The sequence below is a fragment of the Pseudorasbora parva genome, chromosome 21 (assembly GCF_024679245.1).
Source record: "Pseudorasbora parva isolate DD20220531a chromosome 21, ASM2467924v1, whole genome shotgun sequence".
NCBI lineage: Eukaryota > Metazoa > Chordata > Actinopteri > Cypriniformes > Gobionidae > Pseudorasbora > Pseudorasbora parva.
The window spans coordinates 37,862,182-37,885,969 of NC_090192.1; the positions used below are offsets into that span (position 1 = coordinate 37,862,182).

Consider the following 23,788-nt stretch of genomic DNA (forward strand, 5'->3'; position numbering starts at 1 on the left):
TTGGACTAAATGAGAAAATGTTTGGCAACGTAAGATCAACTTGGACCACCATCAGGAAAGCAGAGCCAAAGCAAGGTGCTTAGGCCCTGTCCCAAATGGCGCACTTCATATGGACTTTTGATCTTGTGGACTATCTCGTGTCCATCAAGTCCATGAGACTGAGGTTGTCCCAATTGTCTTTTTAGGTTTTAGAAGGGTGCTCTTTGCGGTCGATACGCACCCTCAATGCACACTTGCTCCGCAGCAGACTTCTTCCCAACAGTCAAAGCGGCGTTATATCACGAAAGTGTAAACTTGTAGGAAGATCGCAAGTGTTTAGGGTGCCATTTGGGAGAGACCCTTGGTCCATACTTTCCACAACGTCCTTCCAAGTCCAGCAAACCCCCAACATCTGGGGCATAAGCGGGACACTTTTCTGTCCCCTATGTTCAGGAAGGGGATCGCTAGAACACCTCCTTGGCAGCTGCCCAAAAGCCCTTGGAGATGGATGCTGGTGCCATGACCTGGTGCTCAAGGCAGTTGCTGAGAGCGTATCCGCAGCCATCAATATAATCAAGGACCACCACAAACAGAGCCGGAGAGAAGGCCCATCAAACCAAATTAATATCCACGCAGCTTCATTCAGACCATGATCGTCAATGATCATTGTGTCAGATTCTACCATGCAAATGATCTTGCTGGAGCTCACTGTGCCTTGGGAAGAGCGTGGATGAGGCCAATGAGAGGAAGTGTGCCAAGTACCAGTAGCTATAGTGGAAGAGTGTAGGAGGCAGGGCTGGCAAACGCATTGTGCGCCTCTGGAGGTGGGCTGCAGAGGATTTGCAGGGTGAATACACTGCAAAATGTTTACACTACTAATCATCACCAAGGAGGCAAAGAGAAAGGCAAAGCTGAAGCCACAGAGAAATGTAAAATCATGGGAAGATGCTGTTGGGACACAGGTCGGTGTCTGATCAACTCCGGCTGGGTCGTCGGATGCTAAAGACCCAAAACAACCAATGACCCCAGGATACATCACTGAAGATGTGTCCCAGAGCATCTGGACACATTTTTAACATTTTTAAAAATGTTTTTAAATTGTTTTGCAAGATTATCCATTTACTGAAATTATAATTAAACAACTGCATTTTAGGCCTTTTAAATATAAAAAAATAATGTCTTTCAAAGATCATAATAATTTAATTCAATTACCCATTTTTGATTTCATTACATATTGATGTTGGAATATTGTCTTTGATATTGTCAAAAACAGTTAAAGTACAGTAAGTGTATCACCAACTTGTGGTAAATATCAACCAGCATATGGATTACAGTGCTTGTTAAAGGGATAAATTGGGGAAATCGTATTTTTCAAGCTAATTAAAAAGCCTGTATCTAACGCATATGTTGGAAAACATAAAAACAAATAGTATTTTTTTACAATGCTCATTTGGCAATAATAATAATTATTATTATATACAAACAAATATGATTACTTTCATAAAGTCATATCCTATGATGTGCTCTCGGAGAGGTGGTTAGCTGCTGATGTTTGTAATTCAGACCAGAACAGACGACCTGGACGGATTACCTCAGTTCCTGTGTTTGACAGCGTTGACAGATGTTTCTCGCCGCAGCCTCGCCACACACTTCACAATCACACCAGAGCCAATCAAACCACGTGTGCCAAACAATTTCAATAGTTCAAGAGCTATTACCAACACAAACTCATCGCAATCACACAGGACTCAAGCAATCTTCAACCTCAAGAAGAAAAACAAGCGACAACAGGCGTTATGAGTTCGGTACACACATTAAAGTTTCCAGTCTGTGCTTCATCTTTATGTCGATGTGTGTGACCGTTTAAAGAACTAATATTTAGCAGCAGTGCGGACTGAAGATGGCGTCTGGCTGTGTTTGTGTTCTTGTAAAAGCGTACTGGGACTGTGGTCAGTCTCTGAAATGTGTCTTATAGTAACCAAGGCTGCATTTATTTGATTACAAATACAGTAAAACTGTTACAGTGTAATTTAAAATAACTGTAATATTTATATTATAAAATGTCATTTAATCTTGCGATCAAAGCTGAATTTTCAGCATTATTACTCCAGTCTTCAGTGAAACATGATCCTTCAGAACTCATTCTAATATGATGATTAGCTGCTGAAGAAACATTTTTAATTATTATTAGCAATATTGGAAACAGTTATTTTTCATATTTTGTGGAAACTTCAGTATTAGGGATTCTCTGATTAGTATAAAGTAAAATTTACATTTTTATTTGATATTTATTTAAATTTATATATAATTTATTAGACACAGAAATCCCACTGAAGAGTCCGTTGCAGTAGTCCAGCCTGGTGGAGACAAAGGCATGGACAAGTTTCTCTGCATCTGGAACGGTTAAAAGGGGACGGAGTTTGGAGAGGTTTCAAAGGTGGTGGGAGGAAGTTTTACAAATGTGCTTAATGTGGTCATTGAGGGTCAGCTGTGGGTCAAACCGAACCCCTAGATTTGTGACTGAGGAGGAGAAAGTGATGACCTGGCCTTCAGAGATGAGCTGGGATAAGGGAGAGGAGTGGATCTGATGAGGGGTGCCAACCAGTAGTGCCTCAGTTTTACTGGATATATATAGTCTTTAGTCAAAATAAATGCAGTAGTTTAATTCATTTTCATAAATTACAGTAATTATGCCCTTAACTGGGACCCCTTAGTGGGACACTTGTCTTTTTTGTATCACATATTTTAATAAACATAAATTGGGTATCATTCGAAAGTGTCATAAATTCACCAGTGTGAGTGCCCGTGATCACCACCAGAGGGTACTCCACCCCGGACTGTCACTCCATCACAAACTACATTACCCATAATCTTTTCCTCGGACTCATTAGCACTCACTGTTCACACCTGTGTCTCATCACCTCATTACCTCTGCCTATATATACCTTGTTCACTCTGTCATTCATTGCGAAGTCTTGTTTAGTGTCACAACTGCAGTTCTGAGCGTTTCCCTGGTTTCATGTATCTTGGTCTTTGATTTCTTGCCTTCTCCGTATGTTACCCTTTTGCCTGTCCCTTTTGTTTTGTTTGCCTTTTTGGACTGATTGCCTGTGTATGACATTTGCGTGTTTTAAGGACTTCTGTTACGAACTGCTCTGAGACCGAAGGGTTAGAGATCCAAACGCAGTATTTATTGAAGGGTAATCCAAAGTCGTAGTCCATAGAACAGGCAAAAGGTCATAACAGGAAATCAGTCCAAAAAGGCAAACAAAACGAAAGGGACAGGCAAAAGGGTAATATACGGAGAAGGCAAAAAATCAAAGACCAAGATACATGAAACCAGGGAAACGTTCAGAAATTCAGTTGTGATACTAAACAAGACTTCGCAATGAATGACAGAGTGAACAAGGTACATATAGGCAGAGGTAATGAGGTGATGAGACACAGGTGTGAACAGTGAGTGCTAATGAGTCCGAGGAAAAGATTATGGGTAATGTAGTTTGTGATGGAGTGACAGTCCGGGGTGGAGTACCCTCTGGTGGTGATCACGGGCACTCACACTGGTGAATTTATGACCGAAAGCTTACAAACTCACAATTTATCCTGTAAAACCATTTTGAAATAGGACACTGCTCTTCTGTGGAAGCTTTACTTTCATTTCTTTTAGTGGACTCCTCCCCTAGTGGGCGTCGCCAGGTTTCATATTACAAATGTAATTTTAACTAATTTATAATCAAACCTTTTCTAATCTTGACAAAACACATATTGTTGGAAAGGTCTGCGTCTCAAGGTACCATAATTGGAATATTTTGGGATATATATGTGTGATATCTATAGACAGAAGTTGTTACAGAATTTGTTACCGGAGAATGCATAACAAATATTTTAAAACATGGAATAGTGTGACACAGCGCCTAACAAAATCTCATTTTTGTGATATCAACTTCAAATTTGGAACACAACTTAGCTAAATATATGGCTTTGATTTTATAGTCAATTTAGAGTAAAAACTTTGTAAAAAATATATATTTTATATAGAATAAAATAAAAGAATAAAATGTTTAGTACAATACATTTGATTTACAGAAAATGTAAACTTCTTCATACTGCTTCATAGTTGTTTTTTAAGTGCTTTTACTTCTGCAGTAAACTGAGTGTCTTCTTTAAAACAAGACCAAACATAGGTCTATACTCCAAAGCATTAATAAATTACAACCATTCAAGTTTGGATAGTGCATTTTCACATCTATTCTCAAAAAGGGGATGACAGTTAAGGGGTTTAATTTCCATTTTTTGTGGGTTTGAGCTTTTTGTAAAATTCATATAAAGAAAAAAAAAATTTTTTTGTGATATTTGGCTTAGCATGCACTGCAAATAACTTAAGTTACACATTCTTAGGATAAGTCATAATAAATAATAAAGAGGATGTAAGAATGTGTTGAAACTTAACCTCCAGTTCTACCGCTTATGATGTATCTCTACCAATCAAGCTTATTTAATCCGTTAGCATGTTTATCGGTGTTATTCAGTGTGTTAATGAAACCGGCCGACTGCAATGATTCACTTCAGATCCTGCAATCACCATCACTAAATCTTCCTAAAGACCCTCGCTGATCACAGATGGTTTTCACAATCATGAGCTCATCAGTCCAGCATCATAATATGTGCCATATGCTTCTTGCCGGGAGCTCTCATGTCACTGTCAGTCAGAGATGAAGGTTGTAATTTCACTGCGAGTCTCTGGCTGTGAGTTGTGTTGTTTGTAAACTCAAGATTTCATCATGTAGACGCTGCGGCTAAACATTTTGTTACGCTCTGTAGGGGAGAATTGATATTCTGAGCGGATTTGTAGGCCGTTTTTACTGCGTGTAAGTAATTGCAGTGAAATCATCGTCCCCATCTGTGGAAGTGTTTCTGTTGATGTTACTCAGTGTTGTGCAAACATGCAATTTGAGTGTACTTAAGACCTTATGTGCAAGAGAAACAAGTTTGCAGCCATCTTTAGAAGATCTGTATATTTCTATGAAGCAGTTGTTAAAGAGTAACAGTTAAAGAGATGCTAAAGAGAGCTGGTGATTTACTTAAGTGGATTTACTTATTGTAGATAGATATAAAGGGCACCTATTATGCAAAATTCACTTTTACATGGTGTTTGAACAAATGTGTGTCGGCAGTGTGTAAGCACAACCGCCCTATAATGGTAAAAATCCACCCACTCTTTTTTTTAATCCCCATATATCATAAAGCTGTAATAAATCATATCACATGTTCTTCTCAGAACAAGCCGTTTGCAGATTCTAGCAGTGTGATGTCACATTGCACAGGCCCCGCCCATTACTGCTGACAGACTTCGCCTTATTAGCATAGACCCTGTCCTCAGTGAGCTGTTCACAGTCTACCATGTTTATCTCCTCACCAGAGCATTTAACAGCAGCATTAAATTAAGAAATGTACTCTTATTAAAGCTACTGAAGTTATCGGTCAAGAGCAGCGAATGATTTTTCAGTAGGTACTATATATTACATGAGCTGTAAAGGCTCCGCCCTCTTCTGGATCGGGGGTGGGGAACAGCAGCTTATTTACATTTAAAGATACATCCATGAAAAATGATCTATGGGGTATTTTCAGCTGAAACCTCACAGACACATTCTGGGGACACCAGAGACATATATAACATCTTGTAAAAAGGGGCATAATAGGTCCTCTTTAACATAAGTTATGATGAGTATTGTAATATTTAAAGTGGATGTCATGAAAAATGTCAGTAGACCGGGAAGATTTTAAAATGGTTAATTTATAAATCCGTAAGAGCTTACCTTCATGCTTTGGAAATACAAATTGGAAGACAGAACACGAGTGCAGCGCTGAATATGGGCAGGGCTACGTAATGTCTATAGTTTTAAATCCAGATTTACTAAACAGGGCAATTATTGTGAGAGAATCTGGCTCAGTGTGTTATATTTTAGGCGTTTAACATGTTGTGGGTGATTGATTTGGGTGATCTACAATGTTTACTTGGTTGTAGCAAGTTGGCTGCTAAAGTTTGTTTCTAGTTATGTTTGTATATGTGTGTTTTTTTTATGTGGTTTCTAGGTTGTAACGGTGATATATGCACTCGGAGTCACTACAAATGAGAACCAGTCTATTAGAATCATGTTTGCTGGATAATTCAGTCCGAATGAATGAAGCTAAACTAGCCCATGTGTAATATAAAGTGTTCGGGCACACACACACACTTCCCGCTGCCTCCAATTTACAGCTCAGAGAATCTGGTGAATACAGTCAGTGTGAAATTTATTTAAATATTTTACTGGCCTAGGACTCATAAATATCTCCTCTCTTTTACTATTCTCTATAGAAGCTTGTTTCCGCCAAAGAATAAAAAATAAAAAAGGTAATTGCATCTTACAATTCTGACTTTTTTCTCAGAATTGCATGATATAAAGTTGCAATTGCGAGTTAAGTCATAATTACGTGATATTAATGACACCGAGTTTAAATCTTGCAATAAGAGCCCATTATATATTATTTATAACTTATAAAGTCAGAACATTTTATACAAGCTTTCATATTTCTCTCCTCTGGGACTACTTTCATTGGTCCGACTCCTCATTTCCAATCAGCACGTACAGGATGATTCAGGTCATTTCCTTGGCACGAGTCCTACTGGCCGATTGGTCTATTTATGTGTGAATATGTTGAATATGTCACAAAACTGAACAGTCAATCATCACTGAAGTAATGCTTCTTCTTTCAGGTACCCTTTCCCTACAGTCTTCAGTACATGCAGTAAGAAGGATCTAGCCGCGAGCTTGGAGAAAGGTGTGGGTATGTGTCTGTTCAACATGCCGGAGGTGAAAGTGCTCTACGGAGGCCAGAAATGTGGAAACGGATACGTCGAGGAGGGAGAGCAATGCGATTGTGGAGATCTAGAGGTACGTCACAGTTCTGTGTTTAAAAACATATTTTACTCAGATTTGTGCTGCGATTTTCACCCTCTCCAGTGAGCTGTGCATCATTAGCGGTCGCTCCTCCAAAACTGCGGCATGCGAAATGAACAGTTTCTGCAGCCGAGTGTTTTCTGCAATCAAGCTGTGAGAAGAAGCACAAGATGTGGTTTGGGAATGAGACGCATCTGTCACGCTGGACCAGGAGGAAGCTTTTGAGAGGACCGCAGAGAAAAGCCTGTGTTTGTGTCAGAGCGCTTCAGGTGTTTCCTCTGGGTTTAAATCTGTTCATTGATGTCTTTGCTGAAATGTTGCTGGCAGTGCAGTACGCTTAGCAAAGACATAACAATGTTCTGTGTCTGTGCATCCGTCAAAAATGCTCATGTTAAATTTATGTCACATATATTTCCACACAGCTAGCAGTCAGAAAGAAGCATCTGGGAAATGATTTGAATACTTGAAAGATTTGTACACATATGCAAATGTATTTGAGTCACATTTAGGGAAAAAATTCTACACCTTGGGTCCCCCATCTAGTCACATGTATTTTTATAGCGCTTTACACAGTTTATACAGTTACTCAAAGCAGCTTTAAAAAAAGTGGTTTATGGCCAGAAAAACTGAACCAGGATGCTGTCACTGCATAAAGTTATCAAAGCATCATTTCTGTTTTACTAAACTGATTGTGTAAAACAAGATCTTTTCTGTTATAATTGATCACTGTCAGAATAATTTATACCTTTAAGTGTACAACAGCTTGTCACTGGTCGCCTTGGTGCTATATCTAAAGTATTATTATTAGTATAACGTGTGAACTGATTATATGAATTTATTAACTCTTTCCCCAACATGGATGGTATTTTCTCGCTATCCATGTTTTCACTGTTATACTGTAGGGGGAGCTATTACACATTCTGAAAAGAGTACAGAACCGCTGGATCAAAACCAAGCAGCAACCTCCCCCAGTCAATACGGAAGTAACTTAAACAGCAATTTATCCACTGGACGCTAGAGACAGGCTCCAGAAGGAGCAGAATCTCATTGAGCTCCATGTTAAAATGCCCAAATTTACAGCAAAAACATCAAGTTTAGAGCCGGGTACAAATTGTGGTTTTGGTCTTTATAGCAAATTTTGCCCTTCATGACAACTGTGAGGGGGATACATTTTTTGTCTCGGTCCTAAAGTTCTGCATAATTAAGGGCGTGGCCACTTTGAGTGACAGGTGGATTGTCATTTGTCTAGTCTGCTGTCTGTTAGTCATCATGTCCTGCCTCTTTGCCCATTGACATGCTGTGACGTGCTGCCAAGATGGCAACGGCCAGCTCGATCTTACTTTGTGCTTCAGAACTGCTCTTCAGAATCCTATAGGTGATTTTTTACAGTCTATGATCAAAACACAGACCAAAAAAAGCAGAAACTTATGGTAAAAGTATTGCACGTTGTAGTCTTTAGTGGCGTTTCCACCCGCAGGAACTTTCTTCATGATCTAGGGACTGTGGGGTGAGACCCCCCCCTCAGAAGTATGTCCCTGTTCACAAGGAAGTACTTTTTCAAAGTTTCAACTTTTGGGACTTTTGGCACCAAACACGCTAATTGGTTGAGTTTACGCAGCATTTTGATTGGTTGACTCCATGCAGCATTTTATTTCATCCACCATTTTTAAAAGTCTGTTGTGGTGTGTGCAGTAAGAGCTGTTTGCTATTTGAATCAACGATGGAATTAAAAAAATATGACGATGGACCAACGACGAGGTTCAGGCTTCATTAAGCTTATGTGAGGAGGACGAAATCCAGCGGGAACTGGAAAGTTGCGCGCAGTCCTACGTCACTTGTCTAGCTTCCCTAATCTTTACGATACTTTAGACTATGATTGAAACGCATCCATCAACAGGTCTGGGGGTGGGGGCGTCCTGGGAAAATAGTTGTGAGGTGTGCAAATACATACTTTGGCATCATTGCATTCGCACAGCAAAATATTCTGAGGGCCATGAGATTTTTTTGAAAATGATCAAAACTGTTTGTTTCTAAAGGCTAACTTAAAGCTACACTGTGTAACTTTTTTAGTTTATTCTAACTAAAAAACTAATTTTTTAGTTTATTCTGCTAAAAACACTTAGTTCTTTAAAAAAAAAATGTGCTCATTAATGTATATTTACTTCTTTCAAGTAATAAAGTATTCTCGTAAGTCTATAATATGCCATTGAAAATACATACGGGTGAGGGGTTCGAATGCCGGTCGCCATGTTGCCCCTCCATCTTGAAAGTACATTAGCCAAAGAGGGACATTTACGTAAATTCAAGCTTCGCCTTTCGCGTTTTAACACTCGATGGCACCGTGTCGAATGTGAAGAGGGGGATTGCCATGTTAATCTTGGACTAACTCGGCAACCGTAGGAGTTAAAACGAAATCAGATTTGAGAGGAACAGAAACTAATATTCACTGGATCGTCATAAACCTTTACACCGCTAGATGGGGGGAAATATCAAACAGTGTAGCTTTAATAAAGTTTTGATTCAGTAAGATATTTTTGTTTTTGTTTTTTGAAGTCTTCATCTCCCCAAGGCTGCTTTAATTTGATCATAATGCTGTAAAAACAGTAACATTGTGAAATACTACAACTTACAACTTGTTTCTTTGTGAATATATGTTAAAATGCTATTTATTTCTGTGACCAAAGCTGGTTTCAGCATCATTAGGTCAGTCTTCAGTGTCACATGATCCTTCAGAGATCATTCTAATATGACGATTTGCAGCTCAAGACACAAGATTGAAAACAGTTTTCTTTCCTGGTGAGTAAAATGGTTTTTGAACTGATGAATCTGTGTGTCTGTAGGAGTGTCTGAATCCCTGCTGTAATGCCAGCACGTGCACACTGAAGGACGAGGCGGTGTGTGCGCACGGACAGTGCTGCGAAAACTGTCAGGTGACTCGTAATGTCCATCATAATTCACATCATTTTTTGCACTCACATGATCCTAAAGCGATACTGATTTTTATTCTTTAGAATAACATGCGCTAATTAATCATTCACAGTAAGGCCAGGAACATTAAGCAATTGAGATAAAAGTATTAAAGGAAGTGTATGTAAGATTGTGGCCAAAACTGGTACTGCAATCCCTTTTTAAAATGACCGTAGAGTGGCGTATCCCTCTCCTCCTCCCCCTGACTCGAGGTTGCCAGATTGGCTGCAGGATCAGCAGGAACGTTTGTAGCTGCAGCTGTGGTAACTAGAGCAGATCTGGCAACCCGGATGCCCAAACACTACTGACTCCGTGATTGGTTGATAGGTGGAGGGTGGAGCTTAAGGCCAAAGCACAACATGTCAACATCAACATCAGTTGAGGGCTGCAACAACAACTTTTAAATGACAATATCCTGGCCGGACTACTGTTGTCAGTGATAGAAGTACATATCAGGGCCATTTTATGATTCATTGAAATACATTTCTTGCATACAGTTCCTTTAAAGTAAACAGTTGTGTGATGTTGACTGAAAGGACTCAGTTCATATTAATGAATCATGATTTGTTTGTCTGTGTAGCTGAAGCCTGCAGGGACTCCGTGCCGTGAATCCAGTAACTCCTGTGACCTGCCTGAGTTTTGCACAGGTGCCGACCCTCAGTGCCCTGCTAATGTCTACCTGCACGACGGACACACCTGCCAGGGTGTAGACGGACACTGTTACAACGGCATCTGCCAAACACACGAGCAGCAGTGCATCACACTCTGGGGACAGGGTGAGTACAGCGCCACCCGCTGGCCTGGAGGAGCCACGACTGCACCCGCCTGCACCTGCAGTTTATGTAAAAAATAGTTCCTACGCATCTGTAATAGGGATGGGCGATACCACTTATTTTGTTTTCGATACGATACCGATAATTTCAAAGCTGATATTGATACCGACACGATACCTCTAAACTGGACTGTTAAAAAATAACTTACTAATAAGTAAAACTAGTAAAGATACCTTGTCATTATATCTGAAATGCATTTTAACATTCGGTACGCCTTAAAGTCCTCATGAAATCAATCTTATTTACTTTATTGGCACATATTATAGGTATTAGGGTGAACAATTAATCCGTGCAAGTTAATACACAGAAAAAAAATGTTTGCCGTGGTAATCTTTAATCAAATTGCGAAAAGTTAATTCCGGTCTGGAAATGGCGTTCCTTCCCAACTGATGTCAGTATGACGGCTTGTGTTTTAAAATGTGTACCCACTCCCCTCTACCATTCGTCTGATATGACCGAGAGATGGAGAGGAGGAGCGCTGAAGTAAAACTCTGCCCTCTGTTCAATATTGCTTTTCACTTGGAAATACGTCACAGCACTGAAGAAAACTCACTTGCTACTTCCGGTTCACTGGGACTTTAATAACAGATCATATTGTCATTTACACATGGTTAGAATATGTTTACTTGTCGTGGTAACCATGGAAGTCTACATATACTAAAGTTGAACTACGGTCACTGTAGTAAAAACATAGCTAATTTTAATTAGGGGCTGCCAGTGACAGGCATATGTAAACTTCATATTGATACGCCCATCCCTAATCTGTAATGTCAAATTCTTTCTGTGATAAATGTGTGCATTTGGCAGGTGCAAAACCAGCTCCAGGAATCTGTTTCGAAAGAGTCAACTCAGCGGGAGATCCGTATGGAAACTGTGGAAAAGACGCAAAGGGGTCATTTGCCAAATGTGAAGCACGGTAGGAAAAAATATCAGCTCTGATTTCAGCATTGCTGGAGCAATATTATACGAATAAATTGTTAATAGAAATAATATTAATACATTTAAATAAAAACATAAACAAATATGTTTATAAATATAAATATAAACTACAAAACATGAAATGAAAAAAAATGGTTAGTGATTTTATTTGATGACATAAACTATCATAAAAATAAAACTTTGAGTTCAGTATTGATGGAGCAATTTTTGCGTTTAAATATAGAAATAATACATATTAATTATTAATTATAAAAATTAAAAAACACAGTAATAATAAAATAAAAAATATATTTTACAAAATAAAAATGTTTTTGATGACTAATGAATAAATGAAATATAATTTTTATTTTATTTATTTCTGGTCAGGGTTTGTCACATTTGTATTGGGGAAATATTAATAATTTTTTTATTACATAAATTGGGGCATTATGAATTCATACAATTTATTAATAATTAATATAATATTTGTTACTTTTTATTTTTTTGCTATTTCATAATTGTTTAGATTTATCCTTTAATAGATACTAATGTTAAAACGTACTTTATATTTTTTGAAAACATGCCCTCTATTGGGCACAAAATTTCAATAGCTTTTTTGAAGCCAAGTCTGTAAGGTTTATGTAATGTCCTTTAAAAAAATGACTTGCCTAAAAAGTGTGACAGCTAGCCCCGGTCTTCCATAAATGGCAGTGCCACAAGCACATGAGGGAGGTTGCGTTTTTTATTTGCTGTTATTTGCTAATTATTGTATATTTTTGGAAGACTGTTGCTTTTAGTGAGTTGACTTCAGGACGACAGGAAATGAAAAGAGCCTTCAAATCCTCGGAGGCCTTTGATTATTTAGCAAGGGTGTTTTTCTCTTAAAATTGCGTTTTAGATTCAAATTAAATTTTAAATGTATTTCTCTCATCTCGTCCTGTCCTTTATTGACTGACTCTCGTACAAGCACAATAAGACCGATCCACTGAGAAATCAAACAGCCAGACAAAATACTAACATGAGCTTTTAAAAGTGGACGAGAACAGAAGCCTGTTGAAAATGTCACAGTAATCTGCATATGCAGGTAACACCTGCCATACGTTCTGCTTTAATTGACTGCTTTATTAAGTGCTTCACGGATCATATATTCGATGAAGTAATTACTCTAATGACTGAAGTGGACAGACGGAGAAAGAAACGGTTTTCTGACGCTAATGACTCTTTATTTTGGCCGAAGGGACCTGAGCCGCGTTCTGCTCTCTGTCTGTCTGTCTGTCTGTCCGTCTGTCTGCTCTCTTTTTGGACGCGACTGCGTGAGAAACTGCCCTGTGAATGCAGTAATTGGTCTTTAGTGGAGAGGATGCCTCATTATTTCTTCATATTTTGGCTGCATTGGAATCAAAGATGTATGTCCCATTACCACCATCCTCTGCGGAGGAAACACACTTCAGCGCTGTGAAAACACACCATATGTGTCAGTCTGGGAAACTGGCTGATTCATAACATAGGATCTGTTAGCTATATGGGGGAAAAACGTCACACAAAATTAAAAAAAACTGCAGGTCACAACCCAGAAATCCCATCACATGATCCTTCATATGCTGATTTGATAATCTATTATTTATATTATAAATGTTGAAAACATTATTTTTGCAGCATATGTTTTTTTTTTGTGTGGAAACGATACAATTCAAACATTTGTAATATTAAAAAGAGAGAGAAAATAAATACTTTTATTCATCAAGGATTCATTAAATTGATCAGAAATGACAGTGATGACATTTTAAAGTAACAAAAGATTTCAGTTTCAAATAAATACTTTAATAAATGTAATAAATACATTTAATAAATACTGTTCCTTAAACTTTTTTTATTCATTAAAAGAATCCTCAAAAAACTATTACAATGAAGCAGCACAACAGTTTCCAACATTGATAATAATCATAAATGTTTCTTGAGCATCTAATCATTATATTAGACTGATTTCTGAAGGATCACTGAATTACTGGAGTAATGATGCTGAAAATTCAGCTTTGATCACAGGAATACATTTAAAAAAAATGAATGATTAAAATAGAACATTTTTCATTTTAAACAGTTTCTTTCTGTTGTTTTCCAGAGATGCTAAATGTGGGAAGATCCAGTGTCAGGGCGGAGCCAACCGGCCGGTGATTGGCACCAATGCCGTCTCCATAGAAACCAACATCCCACTCCAGGAGGGGGGGCGTATCCTCTGCCGCGGGACTCATGTGTACCTGGGAGACGACATGCCGGATCCGGGCCTTGTGCTGACTGGCACCAAATGTGGAGAAAACATGGTAAAGAGAGTAAATGATGAGAAGTTTATTCATCAAATCAGGCCATTACTAGGTCACTCATATTCAAATCAGGCCTATCTGTTCCTATAATTGTTATTAATGTCTTAAGCCAGGCGTACACGGTACGATTTTTGCTGTCGTATGAGTTTGCAGACAAATGGGTTTTTTTTTGCGCGTGGACGTCGTAGATGCTCGTATGGTCGTGACCAGCAGCATGTGAGAGGAAATACGAGATGAGCCGAACCTGTTATGAGCACCTGCCGACCTCACGATCATTTTTAAACTTGTTTAAAAAATTTAGGGAACCGCCCCGATTTTCACCAGCGTATGGCTATTGCCAAATCATGCACAACCACGTCACATAGGGTCGATCTGTGAGTATTATTAGGCTCATGGGCATCGGAAGCAAATAAAAAGTGGGTGGGTCCTCTCTCTCAGAATGTTTTTTTACTGGAGTAGATGCCATTTACATTAAACACAAATATACCGCCGTTTACTAAACGATTGATTGGGCCAGACAAAATTACAGAAATCAATGAGTTATTTACTGTGGCTATAGTGTAGGGGTAAGACGCATGTCAGCAAGTTTTGACACAAATTGATCAGAGGTTCGAATCTGCCTTTTACCACACTCGCTCTACTCCCTTTTCCCATCACATATCCGATCGGAAAGGCAGTTATTTTCAATAAAAATTGAGAAATATTAGAAAAGGGGAAATAAAGAATTTAATGGCTCGATCTGTGAGTATTATTAGGCTCATGGGCATCGGAAACAAATAAAAAGTGGGTGGGTCCTCTCTCTCAAAATGTGTTTAATAGTAAGTGTTTCTCGGTTAAGGGTATACCCTTCAAGTAAACAGACGTGTGATAAAAGTGAGTGGGTCCAATATCATTGGTCGTAAAAGTGGATGGGTTTTGTCCCGTCCACACACAATGGTTCCAATGCCCATGATTAGGCTATAGCGATGCAACCATACAGCGTACACACACACACACTCTCTCTCTCTCTCTCTCTCACACGCGGCCCTCTCTCTCCCACTCTGGTTGTTTCTGTTGAAAGTAATGGCTGCTGTTCTCTGCTTTTCAGCAAATCATTTGCACACAAATAAGTTTTCAATCAATGCCATCATTACTGCCTTGCAGTGTGTGTACAAACTCTGAGCTTTAGGAATCCTCCAGACAGAGCTGAGATTCAGATATGTTAATGGTGTTTTTTTTACGACACACGCTGTCAGTGGTAGAACAATTACAACAGACTAGGCCATCTGGCCAATCAGAGCACGGAAAGGAGGGATTTAGAGAGCGATTTATTCAAGGAGTCGCTTGAGAATCATTGAACACTGTGGTGATGAGCAGTCAATGTTTACTATGGGAAATCTTATTATTAAATACAAAAAACCTGTTGTAGGAGACTCTAAAACTAAAATGTATGCAGCCTATCATTGATAAGAGCAGGGAGAGCAGCAATAGCCCATTAGGGTGAACAGAACCAACATATTGTATTGCAGCATTAATGTCAATATTTAATATACAAAATAATTTGTGAATTTAGTCTGATTTAAAGGAGAATCACAATGCCAAATCCTGACTTATGAGAGGAGGAGGAGGAGCTGGGGATGGAGGAGGGTAATTAGCTCCGGAGAAATGGGTTAGCTGCTGATAGTACTAAAGGAGCTTTTATATGTATCCTGTAAAAGACGTCGTATTCCTATCGGCAGACGTGATCAGCTGACATTCACATTTAAAATGTAAATTAAGCTCATAGAGTTATAAAACTTATAGTTATTTACAAAACTCAGCATCATGTTCCTGGCTGAAGTTATGAATCATAACTTTACTCATGACTAGTTATGCATATAATAGTGTATATATGTCAAATATCACATAATGGCAAAACAACAACACGCTTCTCCATGCGTTGTAAATATCTAGTGCATTTTTGTCACTTGTGGCGTCATTTTTGCCCCAATCCCTACTTTCCCAACTTGATCTGTTGTCATTATAACTAATTTATCAAAATCATTAAGAAATCTTCGCTTCCATGCAAAGTCAAACGGCAATAACTGGAACGATTTAGTCAGAACAGAGCCTTGTCTAAAATTAGGGATGTCAAGGAAAAAGTGGCCTCATTGGTTGCACCATGACATACATTAACTGGAAATCCCTTTACAAACGTTACAGTATTACAGAAATGAAGTTTAAACCAATAAATGTGTCTCAAAATGAATTGCATGTGACACATATTTGCTCCTGTGAGGACATTTGGATGGGTCATAGCTGGATGACAGTATGGGTGGAGTTGAGCTGATGACACAATGAATCATCATCAAATAACGGTTCTCTCTGTGTGTCTCCAGATGTGTGTGAACAGACAGTGTCAGAACATCAGTGTGCTCGGTGTTCACGATTGTTCGGCCAAGTGCAGCGGACATGGGGTGAGTGATTATCCGTCTTTACGACATCAGTGCTACTTGGAAATAAATCTGAATAGCTGGCTAATGGCAAACATCATGTTGACTTTATGGAACCCAGAAACCGATCTAAATTTACCAGGAGAGCTTCATCTCGCAGACTTGCATATCAATTTGATAAGCCTGTAGAGAGAAGAAATCGTTCTGATAAGATGAGGGATCTTTGATTATTTTAATGTGGTGATACTGATCTACTACTTAAGCTGCTTCTTCTTCTGAGCCAAGATTGTAACAGGATCTCCTTCTAGAGCTTTCAAGCTACAAACACCAAACTCTGTGCTGCTAATATGTCAAAACGTCAAAAACGTGCCAAAACATGTAAACATGATAATTAATATTAGGAATGTCATAAAACCTGATAACATGTTAAAGGGTTAGTTCACCCAAAAATTAAATTTATGTCATTAATGACTCACCCTAATGTCATTCCACACCCGTAAGACCTCAGTTTACTACATACATACTACACAGTTTAAGATATTTTATATTTAGTCCGAGAGCGTATGCAAGTGTATGCACACTATACTGTCCATGTCCAGAAAGGGAATAAAAACATCATCAAAGTAATCCATATGAGACATCAGTGGGTTAATTAGAATCCCTTGAAGCGTCAAAAATACCTTTTGGTATCCTGACGTGGTCATATCAGAATATGAGTCTGAAACTGCTCCATTGGGCTGTGATTATGGGGTGTTTTTTAACCTAACCAGGAAAGACAACAATTGGATAGACCTACAACCAATCAGAGCAACGAAGCGACGCATAACGTTAGTTGTCAAATGTCAACAGAGCTCAAATGCACTGTTGCCAAGTCCGCATTTTTTTTCCGAGGGTTGTTTTTCATGTCCGCTTGTTGAAGCGACTATTATGTGATATATAGACCCATGAATGTAAATTTTAGCAGGCAACCTTCCCAAAATAACTCAAATTTTACCCCCCCCAAACAACATTTTTTTTCTTGAGAACCTTTGGGCTAGTAGTTGGCGGGTTTTGTTGTAAAAACTCTGCACACACACTGGAATAAACAATCCTTGTCGGTGTTGTAAAAAATAAAAATAAAATAAAAACGATTTTAATGATACACAGAGTACTTACCCAACATGATCATCATTTCTGAGATCAAAATAGTGAAGGTGATGGAGATACAAACAAGCTCTCCGTTTAGGATTCGAACAAATATAATCCAAGCCCCTTTGATGACGTGATGATTACGTTACTGTTGATCATCTGTCCATCATCGTCTAAAGCCCGCCCTGATGATTTCATTGGTCAGAACAGTTTCTGTTCAGGCATAATTACTCCTCTATGGATCGAGTCCAGACCGAACCGCCTGAGCTCAAATGTTATGGCCGGGGCTAAATTCGGCTGGCATCCAGGCTAACATTTTAGTCCAAAAATAATAAAAACTACGACTTTATTCAGCATTGTCTTCTCTTCTGGGTTTGTTTTCACTCCTCAAATAAAGATCCGATTGGTTATGAATCAGCAGATTGATTCATGATTCGGATCGCCAATGTCACGTGATTTCAGCAGTTTGACACGCGATCCGAATCATGAAGCAATACGCTGATTCATAACCAATCGGATCTTTATTTGAGGAGTGAAAACAAACGCGGAAGAGAAGATAATGCTGAATAAAGTCGCAGTTTTTGTTATTTTTGGACCAAAATGTATTTTTGATGCTTCAAGAGACTCTAATGAACCCACTGATGTCTCATATGGACTACTATGATGATGTTTTTATTCCCTTTCTGGACATGGACAGTATAGTGTGCACTCTTGGACTAAATATAAAATATCTTAAACTGTGTTCTGAAGATGAACGGAGGTCTTACAGGTGGGGAAAGACATTAGGATGAGGAGTTAATGACATCAATTTCATTTTTGGTTTCATTTAAATCATGATAGCAACATGCTAATTCATGCTACTAATGTGGTAAATAATGTTATCAAAATATTGGGGTTGGAGGTAAACTCTGCAGGACAGCGGCCCTCCAGGACTGAGTTTGGAGACCCCTATCAACATGCTAGTATTAAATAAAAAATGCTACGAATGTGTTGAATCCTGTTAGCAACATGCTAATCATGCTAGTACTACTATGTTCAAAGATGTTACACTCTAAAAAAATGCTGGGTTGTTTTAACCCAATGTTGGGTCAAATATGGACTAACCCAGCAATTGGGTTGTTTTAACCCAGTGATTGGGTTGTTTTAACCCTGCGGTTGGGTTAAATACTTGCTTAAGACAACCCATTTGCTGGGTTAGTCCATATTTGACCCAACATTGGGTTGTTTTTTAGCCAGAATTTTTTAGAGTGTAACAATGTGCTAAATCAAAAAAGGAAAATACCATTAAGTGCAAGTCTGTTATATAAGCTATATAAAACATTTGATATTATAAATGTGTGCTTGGGATATGGATTTTAATGGTGAGACTTTTGTTTTCGTACCCAGGCTTTAAAAAAATTATATAAAAATGTATATTTAGATTTATTGACCAATATATTGGTTATTGGCTTTCAAATATAAATAATTATTGGCTATCGGTATAGGCTATCGGCAAAAATGTTCATATCGCTGCATTCCTACTTTATATAAAGAGTTGATATAATTACATGTACTTTTCTTTCACGTAATATTGAAGAAAATATATCAGACATATGTATAATATTGAACAGAGATTTGTGTTTTAACTACTTTTACCATTAACTGCTGATGGTTTGGTTGTTTGTATATGAAGTTACAATGGTTCAAATCAGAGCTTTAATGACTAATTGAGTTTCCAGCTCATAATTATGTGTTTGATTATGAGGTGAATGTGATTTTTACAAGTTAGAAACACAAAATTACAGTAATTTTGTCGTTCTGTTTTATTGTGTTGTATGATTTTGAATGGAAAGGCTCAGAGAGAGAATGGAAAATGTCTTGCTTATTCACAATATGATTTCAAGAAATAATTTTTGTTATGCTGAACATAATTACAGTAATTATGACATGGCGCGAATGCAACTAAAAGCCTCCTTTATTTCACATCGTTCTCTCTCTGTATTGTAATGTACGACTAACAAATGCAGCAACAGAATATAATCACTCCCACTGGGTCAACCTGCCTCAATAGCCTCATTTATGTCCAGTTCAAAGTGCCATTCATCAGGTTTCTGCTCCGAAACACTCATTTATGAGTTATGCAAGATGCCTTTTGTTTTCAAAGAACAGCAATACGTTTATAATATTATGACAATTGAGCTTAATATGTGCCGCTTGTTAGTGTTTATTAGGAATATGCCTCACATTAAATCACATCAATGGAAATCCAAGGAATAAAATCCCAATGCTTCTTCATGTTTTTGTGACAGGTGGTCTTTTACTGACCCAATGACCTGTTTGTCACTAATGTGTACGTAAAAAAACATCTGCATCTACTGACATAGTGATAATATAGTATGTAATTTTTTCCACCCTATGTTTCTGGTGATAGTTTTGCACATTTACATTACTGTAAGTGTTCCTGATTTTTAAAATCTTCCTTCAATTAGGGAAAGCGTGTTTAGATTACTGTAAAATAGAGTCCAGATGAGATCTGTGTAAATATTGAGGGGCGAAACCTGACAGAGCGAATGTGTTTTAGCTCCAGCATTATAAAAAGATCTCACAATGAAAGCAGTCTCCCTGAGGAGCAGGTTACATGCTTGTGCAGAGATAGTGAGAAACAGATAGTGGAAGTCAATGAATGAGCTCATGAATCTCCAGATTAGATCAAGATGTTCAGCATCTGCAGCCCATCAGCACAAAGACAGAAGAACCAGAAACAAACGCTGCCAAATGGAGGAAAAGGGAAGTGTTGGAGTGTTTTGAGGAGGTGCTCTCTGAAACTTACAGCATGCAAACACACACACGCACGCACGCACACACACACACAAACACACATACGTTTGTTTTTGTGACATATGAGGACATTCCATAGGCATAATGGTTTTTATATTGTACAAACCGTATTTTCTATCCCCCTACACTACACCTGCCCCTAAACCTACCCATCACAGGGAACATTCTGCATTTTTACTTTCTAAAAAAAACTCATCCTGTATTTGAAAAGTGGGGACAGCCAATGTCCTCATATTTCACCCTCTTGTAATTCCTATGTCATACCCATGTCATTATACACATTTGTGTCCTCATATGTCACAAAAACATGCCCACACACGCACACACTGCCCCTGCCCCTAAACCTACCCATCACAGGAAACATTCAGCATTTTTACTTTCTCAAAAAAACGCATCCTGTATGATTTATAAGCATTTTGAAAAGTAGGTGATCTCAGGTATTACTATCCTTATGGGGACTTTTGGTCCCCACAATGTAATATAAACAAGGGCACACACACACACACACACACACACACACACACGCGTCGTGTTTCCATGTTTTATGGGAACTTTCCAGAGGCGTAATGGATTTCATACTGTACACACTGTACATCCTATCCCCCTACACTGCCCCTGCCCCTAAACCCACCCATCACAGGAAACATTCTGCATTTTTACTTTCTCAAAAAAACTCCTTCTGTGTGATTTATAAGATGTTTTCCTCATGGGGACCTAAAAATGTCCCCACAAGGACAAGGATTTCGGATATAGCCATCTTTGTGGGGACATTTTGTCCCTATAACGTAGGGATTACCAGGCCACACACACACACACACACACACACACACACACACACACACACACACACACACCACACACCACACACCACACACACACACACACACACATACACACATAAAGACATGACCAAAGTGCAAAATTGGATACTGAATAATTTTCTACAATAATTCTGGCCATCACAGTCATCTTGTATATTTCATGTTCATGTCATGTTTTCATTTCCTTTAGCAATTAAATTGTGAGTTTACTAGGAAGGGGAATCTCAAGAGAATATTTCCAGGCAATATTTCGTCTTCGATCAAATTAAACCCAGTGTACTTTAGAACCATTGATCAATTTTACATTTTCATTTTGATTATTGTCATGGTAATCAACCACGTTTAAACTCCCAATTCTCATTATAGTGAGAATGAATCATATTTTTTAATCTGTGTTTTTGTTTTCCAGTAAAGAACATCTAAAACATGCTTAAAACGAGATCAATTTACTTGAGAAGCAAAGCTGAATAAAATAAGAGTTGTTCTCAGAGAATATATTATCTTATTTTTATATATAAATATTATTTTATATTTATATATAATAGTTAATATTAATAATATGTTTATGCATCAAATTTTTCTTACAGCTTTGGCAAAGGTAGTGGAAAAATACTTGCATATTTACATAAATATTCATATACAGGCAATACATATAAACCAATCAGGCATAACATTATGAATGTCGTTGGGCCCCCTTTTGTTGCCAAATAGCCCTGACCCGTCGAGGCATGGACTCCCCCTGAAGTGGTATCTGGTACTAAGATGCTAGCAGCGGATCCTTTAAATCCTGTAATTTGCGAGGTGAGGCCTCCATGGATCGGACTTGTTTGTTCAGCACATCCCACAGATGCTCGATTGGATTGAGATCTGGGGAATTTGGAGGTCAAGTCAACACTTCAGACTCATTGTGCTCCTCAATGAGTTTTTTATTCCTGAACCATTTTTGCTTTGTGGCAGGACGCATTATCCTGCTGAAAGAGCCACAGCCACCAGGGAACCATTGAGCCTTGGCCGCCCATGACCCTGTGGCCGGTTCTGCACTGTTCCTTCCTTGGAGCACTTTTGATAGATACTGACCACTGCAGACCGGGAACAGCCCACAAGAGCTGCAGTTTTGGAGATGCTCTTACCCAGTCGTCTAGCCGTCACAATTTGGCTCTTGTCAAACTCGCTCAAATCCTTACGCTTACCCATTTTTCCTGCTTCTAACAGATCAACTCTGAGGACAAAATGTCCATTTTTTGAAACTATGATGTTTCTCTATTTATATTGGTAGGTGTTCTATTTTCTGTTAACTAAACCTATGCTCATTCATTTTTCTGTAAAGTAGATTCATCTGAGCATTAATACAGTAATCATAAGGGGTCTAATGTCTGTGCTATTGTCTCATGCTCAGGTTTGTAATAATAATAAGAACTGTCACTGCGAGGTTCTGTGGGCTCCTCCGTTCTGTGATAAAGCTGGATTTGGTGGCAGCATGGACAGCGGCCCGATGAGACCGACAGGTATTGACCGACAGTGTGTGTGATTGTTGTCCTGCTCTTCAACAGTGTCTGTTCACTTCACAGATATGTGTGTGTGTCTTTGTACATGCAGACAGCAGCAGTGTGATGGTGGGCATCCTGGTGGCGTTTCTGTGTCTGCTGTGTGTTGGAATAATCGCGTGCATTAAGAGGAAAACTCTGCTCAGTCTGTTCTTCAGCAATAAGAAGAACACCATCGAAAAACTGAGGTATTAAACCTGCACAACTGCAATACGCAATCAATTTGAAGGTCAAGAGGCCGTGCAATATAAAAGGATACAACAGCTAGTTTTGTTTTTGATTAAGTCTTAAGTCATAATCTTATTACGATTTTATACATTCTACTAACTATAAGTAACTTTACAACTACATGTCACCAAGTAGTCATAAGAGTATTAATAGACTGTCTGCTTAATATCTGCTAACAATGTATATTGGTATTCTGACTTATTCAACTAACCCTACCCCTAAATCTAACAAGCTAATACTCATGAGAGTTAGTTGATGTAGTTGTAAACTTACTTATAATTAGCAGAATGTTTAAAGTAGACTAAAAATAAAGGGCCCTATTTTTAAAGACACATGGTCCAAAAGGGTTATCCCTATAGTCACTTAGGGTGCGTTCTCACTTGTCATGTTTGGTTCAATTAAAACGAACCCTGGTGCGGTTGCTCGGTTAGTGCGGTTCCTTTGAACATATGTGAACGCTGCCATCCGAACCCTGGAGCGCACCAAACAAGCTGACCGAGAGCGCTAAAAAGATGGGTATCGGTCCGCTTCCAAACCAACTCTGGTGCGGTTCGATTGATATATGAACGCAACACGGACCAAAGACATGTAAACGGACCAAAAACCGGACGTAATGTCACAAGATGCGACGCATAATGCAGCTGATTTGACGACGCGGAAAGATTGGTGTATCCAAAATGAGTAACTTTAACGTTAGAGGGCAAACGTGGAGCAACGAGGAAGTGTCTAATCAATATTTGGTCAGACGAGCATGTTTCGAAAATGCTAGAAAAAACACACAAAAAGCATACCTGGATCTTCTCATCAAAGTTCCTGTGTTGCCCATTATTAGCAGGTACAGACGACAGAACGGCCGTCTCTTTTCTGCACAACGGAGGAAATC

The 23,788-nt window shown here is 38.6% G+C and overlaps 1 protein-coding gene across 2 annotated transcripts in view; it reads left to right on the forward strand.

Moving 5' to 3' along the window:
* Positions 1-23,788, forward strand: part of adam12 (ADAM metallopeptidase domain 12) — a 163,975-nt gene that overhangs the window by 109,355 nt on the left and 30,832 nt on the right. For both annotated transcript variants that reach the window (XM_067429688.1, XM_067429689.1), the window contains 8 exons: positions 6,737-6,914; positions 9,761-9,850; positions 10,468-10,663; positions 11,528-11,636; positions 13,758-13,956; positions 16,314-16,391; positions 22,530-22,638; positions 22,730-22,865. In XM_067429688.1, coding sequence (XP_067285789.1) covers positions 6,737-6,914; positions 9,761-9,850; positions 10,468-10,663; positions 11,528-11,636; positions 13,758-13,956; positions 16,314-16,391; positions 22,530-22,638; positions 22,730-22,865 — 1,095 coding nt within the window. The remainder of the gene's footprint in view (positions 1-6,736; positions 6,915-9,760; positions 9,851-10,467; positions 10,664-11,527; positions 11,637-13,757; positions 13,957-16,313; positions 16,392-22,529; positions 22,639-22,729; positions 22,866-23,788) is intronic.